This window comes from Amaranthus tricolor, chromosome 12 (genome assembly GCF_026212465.1).
Source record: "Amaranthus tricolor cultivar Red isolate AtriRed21 chromosome 12, ASM2621246v1, whole genome shotgun sequence".
Taxonomy (NCBI): Eukaryota; Viridiplantae; Streptophyta; class Magnoliopsida; order Caryophyllales; family Amaranthaceae; genus Amaranthus; species Amaranthus tricolor.
Genome location: NC_080058.1, coordinates 6,210,222 through 6,222,434, shown reverse-complemented (window position 1 = coordinate 6,222,434; position 12,213 = coordinate 6,210,222). Strand labels below are relative to the sequence as shown.

The window sequence follows — 12,213 nt, the reverse complement described above, 5'->3', positions numbered from 1 at the left end:
CTAAACTAAAAACGTATTTTACTTATTTATTTTGGTATCTGGCAAAATAATTTATTAGACATTTTAGCTTATTTTGATACTAATAGAGGATTGGATGGTTAAACCATCAACTGCTAATGTTTGATATCTTAGCTGGTTGAAATAACATATTGTAACAATTAAGCTATTTTTGAACAATAAGGTATATAGCAACAAGTTTAAAATTAGCCAATTAAACTAGTTAATAAAATCAACTAATTATATCAGCTACTATATAATCAACTATCAGCTATTTACCAACACTCAGTTTATTTACTAAATTTCAAAAAAATCCTTCCCCACACTCAAACTCACCCTATTTCTCAATATAACTCATAATATCAATGCTGTGATTTCCTAATTCTTCACTCTTCCTTCATAACAAATCTAACAATGTTAAACACTACAACCACCTTCACTATTTCCCTTTTCTTCTTCTTCCTCTTCCTCCTCCTCTCTCCCATTTCCACACACCATTCACCCTTATTTTCCACTACATGCAAGTCCACCCCAAACCCACATCTCTGCCGTTGGATGCTCTCAACATTCAAACCATCAAACTCATCCTCACCCTCCAAATTCTCCATCAAACAATCTCTTAAACACGCAACCACACTATCCAAACTCATCAACCATCACCCTGATCTTATCACATCAGACGGATCCCTATCTGATTGTGCACACCTATTCCAGCTTAACATAGACTACCTGCAGAGGATCATGCACGAGTTAGGACGAGTCAAGAAGAGTTATTATGCGTACTCAACTGAGTTGGTAGGACGAGTTGAAGCGTTGTTAAGTGGAGTAGTGACTAATCAACAAACTTGTTATGATGGGATAATAGAAAATGGAGGTTGGGATGGGAAATTCTTAGGTAAATTACATGCACCTGTTGTTAATGGTACCCAGTTTTATAGTGTTTCTCTTGGGATTGTTACTCATGCACTTAACCGATTGAAGATCCGTCGTAAGAAACATTTTCACCCCACTTTTACGGGTCCGGTTCTTGATCGTTCGGACCCGGCTTTCCAATTACCCAAGATCCAGGTACCATTTTATCTATTTCGTTAAATTTGCTACAATTACGTCAGAGTTTAATTTTATAAATGTTGAAATTCAATAAGATTGCAAGGGTAAGTATTCAACATTATATTCTGAGATGTTTAGACAATTTATGGGTCTTAAACATAGCAGTCTTAAAAAATTTAGGGCATGTGCAAAATATTTATTTTGCACCTTATTTATAGTAAACAAATAAACTTAACATATTTGTTTTTTTATTAGCTTTTTATATCGGGAGAAAGAGAAGGTCTTTGCGGTTGATCACCTAGCACAAAGATTACTATAGTCCTAGACAAAGAGTTTCAATTCTGATTTTAAATGATTTTGATTCTTACTTATTCCTCTCCTTATTTCATCATTATTTCAATGTATTCGGTAATAGAAAAACCAAAGCTTTTTAGTTGCTCTGTTAATAACAAGGAATAAATATTTTATTAACTTTTTAAACTAAATTATGAATTGCTCGATTTTAGTGAAAATGAGCAAATCCTGACTATATGCTCAGACAAAAAAAGCTTTTTTGGGAGATAGTTTCTATAAAATGCAATTTTTTCAAATTAAAATTGTCCATTTTTCAAAAATTCTAAAATTAATAAATTCTTACAACACATGCAGTGTCAATTATCAAATTAATAATTCTTACAACACATTTTTTTCAAAAATTGTCCATTCGACACGCACGAAAATAATACTACCTCCTATTCAGCTGAATTGTTCCATTTTTTTTTGGCACTATTCACTTATCACTCTTAATTTGTATTTTACTCTTAATCTATAAGTTAAAACATAGTCATATGGGATCTTGTTTGATTTGTCTCAATACAAGGATTATTAATATCAACTTTTTATAATTTTTAATTAAGCATAATTTGAGATATTAAGAGTTAAAATGTTGCCTCGGCAAGTGTGAAAAGTCAAATGGGACAGTTCAGCTGAATAGGAGGGAGTATAATGTTTATGATGAAAATCAATATCGTCGTGATATATCGTACAATTTAATCATGTGTAAAGTTTATGATTAAAATTAATGCATAAATAATGAAACAATACTAATATAATATAATTAATTTAGTGCAAAATTGGCTCACTACCGTCGGATCAAAGGACCCTTTTTATATGTTACTCCCTCCTATTATAAAGAACGGAATATTTGGATTTTGCACGGAGATGTGAGGGACCATTTAAAAGTGGGTGGAATTTTTTTTTTTCCATAAATGATATTGATATTTATGTGTTATTGTGTTGTTGTAGTAAAGATAAAAGAGTAAAAAAGAATTAAAAAATAGAAATGGGTCCAATAAGAAAATGTCTCATTGTCTCTGTGAATAGGGAGAAGTATATATTATTAATATGAATATTAATACTAAAATATAATATAATATAATAATTGTTTAATTTAGATAAATAGTACAATTAATAGTATGATTATTTTCTATAAAAAAAGATTTTGTTAAAATTTTCACATATTAATCATAAAGCATGAATTTAAGATATTCTTCTTAGTCGAGCGAGTTCCCAAAATTCCCTTATGATTTCAAAGCAGAAATAAACATACAAAAAATGAATAATAACAAACAATTTAAGTTTTTCAGTAAACATGACTTTTGAATTCTCTATAGTAAATAGGAGTAAATACAATATACATGTTTCCTTAATAGATTTATTTCTTAATCTAAATGAAATTAAAGTATTGGAGTACACATTATTATTATACACTCTAAATTTGAAATTTACACTCAAAATTCACAAAAAGTAAAAATTAGTTTTGACTGATGACTTGTGTTAAAATTTACAAGAGTAAATACTTCATATTACTCCCTCTAATTATTAGAATCTCTTATTTATTTATTATTCGATGCATTTTCTAATATGCATAACAAAAAAATAAAAAATATAAAAAGTAAATATTAACAAGAAACAAATCAAGCAATATTCACTTCGCTACTATATTTTTCACAGTGTAGTCCTATAATTAAAATAATACTCCCTCCGTTCCTTTTTGATCTTCCACATTACTATAACGGGTAGTTTTAAAAGTTCTTCCACTTTAGAATACTTTCTATTTTTAGAAAGTTTTTATCTCACTTTTACCCCTTAAAATCCCCCTTTTCTTTTAATGTACCCATTTTCTTTTATTTATAATTATTTTCTCTCTCATACTTCCAATACAATTATTACTTTACACTACTATTTAATTAAAATAATACCCACTACAACCTCATACTTCCAATACAATCATTACTTCCCACTATTATATAATTAAAATAATACCCACCACCAACAAAGATTTTTTTTTCTTAATCTTTGTGAAATACCCAAATAGAAAGAACAAATAGGAACTTGAGGGAGTATACTTTATTGTTCAATTTAATTTGCAACATTTGTATTAAAAAGTATATATATATATATATATATATATATATATATATATATATATATATATATATATATATATAATGGAGTATATAGTACCATTATACCCGGTACGTAAATTTCACTAAAACTCATGGTTCTAAGAAACATAGGTAACATACAACAATACTCATACCTCCTTTAAAGAGTGGACAAGAGACATGTGGTCAGTGAAAAATATTAGTATAAAAATGTTGTGGAGTACTAAATTCCAAAAATGTGAAATGATATACATGTGATAGTAAGGTTATTAGGATGGACGTTCTATGGATCAGATTGGATCGTAGAATGGTGTGATCCTATAAATATGTATTATGGATTACTTGTTATCAATAATATTTGTTTTTTAAAAGTTTTTATTAAATTTTAAGGTTTAAGTAAAAATTTATTTGACTTCATCTATTGTAAAATACATTTAATAATCATTTTTAAACAAAAAAAGAAAAACTTGAATTTTGTAGTGCTATAGTTATCTTAAATATTCATATTTATACATAATTGAAATATGGATTGTATGGAAATATTACGATTGAGACTCTGAATCGCTGGATCGTAGAGTCGTGTTATGATCCTACCATCTAAATTCTTTAGCTATGTAGGATCACACGATTCTATCATATTAAGATTTTACCTACGATCTGGATAGGTCACCTATTTTTGGATCGTGGGATCGTGAACGGTGATCAGAATCTGGATTCTAATAACTATAATTATTATATGATTAAATAATTTTGCTGCTGATAATTTTTATAAGGATTTTGACGAATGCAATATTATTTATTCTTTAAATTTTATGTGGGAATTTTACTTTCAGCATGTAACATACAATAAAAGAAAATAAAAAACGTATTTTATTATTTTCCTATAATTATATCTTAATAGAAAAATGACATTAAAAATTGATGGTTTATTTCAAGAACTATTTATATATTATTTAAAGTATTAATGGTAAAATTTCAAAATATAAAAATTGTGCCTTAATAAATGACTGCATAAAACATAACTTAAAGAATAATTTTTAATTTAAATGATTACATCATTTACATTTGTCTATTATTGAGTGTATGTACTTTTGACATTTTGCAAAATAATAGGTCCATGGAAAAAAAAATCCCAGCCCGAATTCTACTTTATGCGGGATATTTAACTAAATATCGAAAGAAAATTTTTTTCCTTAACAAATGACATAAATGTTTTCCTATTTTGTTCTTACAATATGTTTGATTTTAAATTTATGTTCTAATGTTGGCTTGATTAATTTGATTTAAACATAAACAAGGTTTAATTTCTCTTTACACATCACACTGTTTTCTCTTTTATTCTTTTTTTGATTTGATAACGATACACTTCTACAATTACATCTTTATTTTAAATTTATATTTAAATTTAATTTTATATTAAAAACTTTGGATTTGAATTTCTATATTAGTAATTTAGTATGGTTATATGAAAATTATACTATTAATATTGGCTGCAGAATTAATTACACCTCACTTAATTCACCTCTATATTTGAAAAAGCGAAATCCATGCATGATGTTTTGTTTATGTTTAAACATTTATTGCTGCATCCATGCATGGCGGCCAAAGGTAATTTGTATCAGTCCTGTCAGTACACTCAATATTTTGCAACCAACATGTTTTTTCAATGAAGAGTTACTGCAGAAAGACACAATAAAATAGACTTAAAATCTATCAATATAACTAAGGCGTATCATCACTATTTAATATTGTTTACGTATTATAAACTGAATAAAAATTTTTCCTCTAAAATTCAATGATGATGTCATTGTTTTTATGAATAGTATTTATATTTTTGATTTTATTACTTTTTAACTATGACTATAATATTATCCATATTGATTGATTTTATACAGTTTAGGTCACATCAATTAATGTAGTAGAAAATTATATATTTTACTTCAATTTTTTTCAATTATTTATAAGATCTTATCAATTTTATTTATTAAATGACTATTATTTAAGTGTATTGAATATTTTAAGTTGGTTGAAAGATAATATACTTTTATGAGGATTTTTTTATTTATATTATTGAAATTGGTTACTTAAATGCAATGCATAAGTCTAATATGATTTAGGTTGTGACTACCTTTATGCAAGTCATTTATATTTTTTTATGACAAACAAATTATTTTTTTTAACTTTTATAAAATAATTTTATATAAGTATTTATGTTTTATCTATAACTAAATTTTCGCAATCATCTACAAGCACAATGTAAAGTATAATACAAATCAAACAATGTATTATGTAATGTACAAATATTCAGAGTGAAATGAGATATAATTATAATGTAAAATTTATTTCTTAAAATTTTAATTTCTTGAATGATACAAATATGTCGATAAATTTAATAAAGTTGTGCATCGCTTAGGCACTATTTAGTATATGATAAATTAAAATAAAATAAACTGAAATGAATAGGACATACCAAACACAAGGTAAGAAAAATATATAAATAAAATGAAAAAGTAAAATAAATATGTTTATAAAAATTAATTAAGAAAGATTGTAATTCATAGGATTGACTAGAAGGGAAATTGTTGGAAATGCTAAGAAATGGTAATGTCGTTTTGGGCAATTCAAATAAGGAGGAGATTAAATGAATAGGAGATTTTTGAGAATAATTATTACGATAATTAATGTGGATCCTTAGAACAATAAAACCAACGATAACATATATAATGTCATTATTGTTATTTATAGACGTAAATTGAACACATTATTGAGCTGTTAGAGTACCAACTTTCCCTAATTAACCATTAATAAGTTTGTTAAGTAATAACAAATTATGGATTAATGGTCTTAATCATGAAGGCAACCTTCACTTTTGAAAGCTATCTCGAATAATTATAGGAAGATTAAATGGAACGTCTGTAAACTTTTGATGTGAATAAATTAACAAAATAATACAAAAAATCAAAAAGTATTTTTGTAAGTTATATGGGAATGTCTTTTATAGATGCCAACTTCCATTTACGGCCCGTTTGGTACATGGTATTAGAGGGCGGTAATGGTAATAAAATTAAGTAATAAAAAATTTGGTTGTTTGGATGCCTTCAATGGTAATGGATGGTAATAAAATAAGGTAATGAAATTACCAAAAAGGGCCATTTTTATTACCATCAAATAACCTGATATTAAGCTGTAATGGTAATGAAGTATTACTGTAGTAATAAAATAAGGTAATGTCGTTTCGAGCTGAAGGAAAAAAATAATGAAGAAAAAAAAGGTAATGTATGTAATTATCCAAAAAAAATATTATTATTAAAAAAAGCATTATTAGATAGAATAATTTAGATACAATAATGCTTTTAGATACAAATATACAATAATGAAACTAAGAGTCATTACCATTTTTTATTACTAACAACCAAATGCAATCAATAGAATATTATCTTCCATTACCATTCTTTAGTCATGTATACCAAACAAAAAAATCTTCATTACCAATTCTCATATCCATTCCTTCATTACTATTGCCATTACAACATTTCATTCCCATTATTTTATTACCATCAACCAAACGGGCCGTTAGGGTTACAAAGCAAAATTACAAATACTCCAACTAATTCCTACTGCATCCAAATATTTTTCGTAAAAACCATTTTTTATTAAAAAATACTTTTTCTTTTTTTAAAAAAATAATACTCCATAGAGCATTCAAATGATTCTATTCCCTCTGTCCCATATAAAAATATGACTTTGAATTTGATAAAAATTAAGAGAATATTATTTAATAATATTTATTTTCTTGTCATGTGTAAATTTATTGTCAATTTGTCATATTAAATTTTTTGATGTTATATAATAATTAGAAACAATAGTTATTTTGAAATTTCTATCAAAGGAAAATATAACATATTAAATGAGACGGAAGTTTGATAAAAACACTACTCTCAGGTTTCAGCTTATTGGTTATACTTTGATGAAAAAAGTGCATTAGAACTTATTTATAAAAAATCCTTAACTTCTGTTAGAATTATATTTTTCAGAATAATTCATTTGCAATTTATAAAAAATTTATCTGTTTTATTCATTTTTGAATTAATAAATGAAAAATTCAATAATTCAAATTTTATAATAGAAAAATATACATTTAAAACTGCATGATGTAATTTTATTCTCATGGTAATGAAAAATTATCATAGAATGTTTAATTATTTACTAGGAGTATTTTTTCTTTACAACCTAATACCATGCACCTCTCCAAATAGTAATACAATAGAATGAATTTTATGAGAAAATGATGATCGAAGAAAAACAATCATGACCGTTAAACTATAGTCAAGAAATTTTCCCACTAAAAAATTACAATAATATTTCGTTACTACCACTATTTAATACCGACTATTAAACGATAGTATGTTCTTATATATTTATTATGTACATGCAGCTTCTACAAAGCAAAAGTGAGTTGGGATTCATAGAATCATTGCAAAAAAGAAGGGAAAAGCAAGAAAGTTATAATGGGTTAAGAATCAATGATGTAGTAACTGTAAGTCAATATGATGAAGATGCAAACTTCACAAGTATAAGCGAAGCCATAGAATTTGCTCCATCTAATATGGTGGTAAAAGATGGATATTTTGTGATATATATTAAGGAAGGATATTATGAAGAGTATGTTAGCATCTCAAGACACAAAAAGGGTATTATGTTGTTGGGTGATGGAATTAATCAAACAGTTATTTCTGGTAATAGAAGTGTTTTTGATGGTTGGACTACCTTTAATTCTGCTACCTTTGGTAAGTAGCAAGTACTCTATCATTTTTTTTTCACTTATTTTTCAGATTACAGGGTAGGCCGAGGGATGGGAGGGCCAGGTGAGATTTGATCTTGGACCAGATCTTGAAAAGGCGATATCTATTCTAATCGAGACAAGACTCAGTTTTTGATATTTTTAACTTTTAAAATTTGTTACTTCTTCGTTTGGGGTAAAATCAACCACTTTTCTCTAGTCTTTCCTAGGGATGGTCATGGGTCCAGGACCCCGTTGAACCCGCCCCTTTTTTAAGGGTTAGGGTCTTATTTTTTGAGACCCATCAGATCAGGGTCGGATCTGGATCTATAAAATATTTGACAGGTCCGAGTCTGAGTCCCAAAGTGCAGACCCGGACGCAGACTCGACCTCAAGACCCAGCCCCTAGACCCGGACTCGGACCTTATACAATTAAATATTTTTTTTACTTTTTAGTTGTTATTTTATATTTGAATTTCATGGACTCGAAAAAGTGTTTGTAATACGATAATAAGTTGCTTAATGGACTCGAACAAGTGTTTGTAATACGATAATAAGTTGTTTACAAAAATACAAAAAAACTCACAAAAGGTTCAATTTTGACAATAAGAGACTTTTTTTAAGACCCATTAAGGACCCATCAAGGACCCTAGACCCATTAGATCCGGAGGGTCTGGGTCTGGGTATGAAAATTTTGGTTAGGGTTCGGATCCGGGTCCGGGTCTGGCCAGACCCGCCCCATGACCATCCCTAGTCTTCCCTATAAAGGGAGTACGGGTATGGATTATCCGTCACCCTCTCTCACCCAAACCCTACTTTCGGGGATATTATATTGGATATGATGATAACGACGACTTCCTCGTTTGGCATAATAGAAGTGTAGGTAAGTTGAAAATCATTGTTTGGTTTAGTAGTTGGGTTTTTCATTTTATCTTTGTGATAAAGATTTAATTCTAGGAAAGACTAATTACTATATTTAAAGTCATTCTTCAATATTAAGCGTTGACTATAGTTAGTCCAATATAATATACTTATGTGTGATTTCTTATGAATTCAGTTCTTAAGTCAATCTCCAATTTTATTAGCTCTATATAAATTACTAAACTACCATAATTACTACCTTTTTTAATACATCTCAAATTATATATTTAGTAGTTACCGGAAATGTCTCAACACGTACGATACGATCGTGCATAATCATCTCATGACACAAGTTTTCATGACCATACAGCCGTTTCAGGAGAAAGATTTGTAGCAATAGGAATAACATTCATGAATACAGCCGGACCAGAAAAGCACCAAGCAGTAGCAGTCCGAAACAACGCGGATCTTTCAACATTCTACAAATGCAGTTTTATAGGCTACCAAGACACACTATACGCCCATTCCATGCGCCAATTCTACAGAGAATGCGACATCTATGGCACAATCGATTTCATCTTTGGTAACGCAGCTTGCGTATTCCAAAATTGCAATCTAAATGCTAGAAAACCCATGCCCAACCAAAAGAATGTAATCACAGCCCAAGGAAGATCTGACCCTAATCAAAACACGGGTATATCCATCCATAATTGTACTATTCAAGCTGCACCGGATCTGGCTCTAGATCTAAACTCGACCCTCAGTTACTTGGGTCGTCCATGGCATGATTACTCTAGGACGGTTTTTATGCAATCGTATATCGACAACGTTATTGATCCTGTTGGATGGTTAGCTTGGAGTGATACGTCAGTTGATGTCGATAATGTGTTTTATGGAGAATTCGATAATCATGGTCCTGGAGCTAAGACTAGTACGAGGGCACAGTGGCTTGGTTTTAAGTTGTTAAATAAAAATGAGGCTTTAAATTTTACCGTTACTAATTTTATGATGGGTGATACGTGGTTGCATTATGCTAATATACCTTATACTGCAGGACTCATGTAAATTGTACCACTATGCTTGACTGAGGATCATCTTTTTAAGGGATTATTATGTCGATTTTCAAACTTTTTTCCAGATATTATAATATGTATAATCGTTTTTAATGTAATTATATCTAATAATAATGATTGGTGATTTAGTGATCTGAGTTAAGAGTTAGATTATGTTATGAAGAATTTATTTATGTATGAAACTTTGGATACTAGTTTGATATTTTAAAGACGTTTAAAGTTTCCATTATATTATTACATGTAATTTAGATTTTAATTAATAGTTTAATATATTATTATTATTATTATTATTTATTAAAGTCTAAAACTCTATGGCTATCGTAATACGAAATAGAATACAATCAATTCGAATCTAAATTCTTCCTTAAAAAACAAATTTATATTTCCATGCCTATTCACGAGAGTCTTTTATAGTCAACCAATCAATTTAAAATATTAATCTTCTATCAATCAAAATAAATAAGTAAACATCACATAATAATATTCTATTTTCATCTAATAGCAATTGAGTTAAGTTAGTAAAATTGCAATTAAGCACTCTTATTATAATCTAATAATCAAAGTGAATTTAATAGATATTAAAGTTAATTAACATATTAATAAAGAAGTATAAAAAAATCATAGAGAAAGGAATAAATTATTTTATTATTAATTTATTGATTTACTTATTTAAAATAATATAAAGAAAAGTAGAAGTCATAGACAAAAAATATATAAGGATTATTGTGTAGAATAATTTGTAAATTATGTTAATAACAGAAGTTTTAATAAATAAATTGAAAACGCATGCAAAAATTTGGTTATATATATGGTTATAAAATGGAGAATGCTCAACCTATGAATGAATTCTATAGACTACAATTTATGTATTTATCTTGCATGTGTAACTTGGACTAATCACTCAGCTTTACACTAAAAATACATTTATATTAATTATAAGATAATTTTTAAGCAAAATAACACATTAATACGTTGCTTAGGTATCTAACTATATAATATTATTATATGAAAGTACCATAATAAGAAAGTCCTAATGAGTTTATGTTATGAATGGTGTGACTTGAGTGCACATTTGGTGTGTACATTCATGTGGTGACTCTTGAGATGGAATCCTATAAGTATGTCATGAATGGGTGTATTAAGTTTTGTCTTAATATTTGTGGTTTATGATGATGATTAAAGTATGAATTAATGAGTTAATCATGGGAGTTATGGGATTTAATGAAGAAGTGTATAGGTTTAATTCAAGAAGCTCTACAATGCAAAGTCGAGCAAAACTGTCAGAAGCTCACTGAAGTGCCGCTCGACCAGCTCGCTCGATCGAGCGAGCTTCAGAATGGGTCGAGCGAGCAGACAGAATGCAACCAGAAACTTCCTGTAGCCCGCTCGACCAAGTCGCTCGACCGAGCGAGCCTCTGCTTTGATCGAGCGATGTCTATGATGCTCCTAGGATGCTGTTTTTGACTCTTCAAGTACTTGGGGATGTTTCATTATCATTTATTCACAGTTTTAATGTATTTAATGTTACTTAGTGAGATCTCTCCTATAAATAGAGAGCTATCATTCACACATTGTAATCATCCACAAAATACACCCCAAGCCAAACATTAGCCTATATCTCTTCTCTATTGTAATTCTCCATATTTGAGAGTTCTTTGAACTCCTCTGATAATATAAGAGATACTACACACCGGAGGACGTAGCTTAAGTTGGGTGAACCTCGTTAAATTTTTGTGTCGTTTTATTGCATTACTTTCTCCTACAAACATCGATATTATTGATAGCTTAATTTGTTTGTCACAAAACCTCATACATTCAATCTTGACAATATTAGAGTTTGAAACACATTGTTCGAACTCTAATATAGCATTGTTCTCGGTTTATGTATATCAACAAACTAACACATTCATTTATTACACAGAGTTAAAAAATTATTGTACGTTGATCTAATTTTTAACACTCCATAAAATGATTTATATTATACCCCTACATTTATAAAAGATTTTTCACATTATTAAAATGGATA

At 28.5% G+C, this 12,213-nt stretch overlaps 1 protein-coding gene across 1 annotated transcript; it reads left to right on the top strand.

The window, feature by feature from the left end:
- The first annotated feature begins 7,975 nt into the window (after positions 1-7,975).
- On the top strand, positions 7,976-10,180 carry LOC130828366 (probable pectinesterase/pectinesterase inhibitor 47). Its single transcript, XM_057694327.1, has 2 exons — positions 7,976-8,260; positions 9,485-10,180. Exons 1-2 carry the CDS (start codon positions 8,080-8,082, stop codon positions 10,177-10,179), a joined length of 876 nt encoding a protein of 291 aa, XP_057550310.1. The 5' UTR covers positions 7,976-8,079; the 3' UTR covers position 10,180.
- The last annotated feature ends 2,033 nt before the right edge of the window (positions 10,181-12,213 follow it).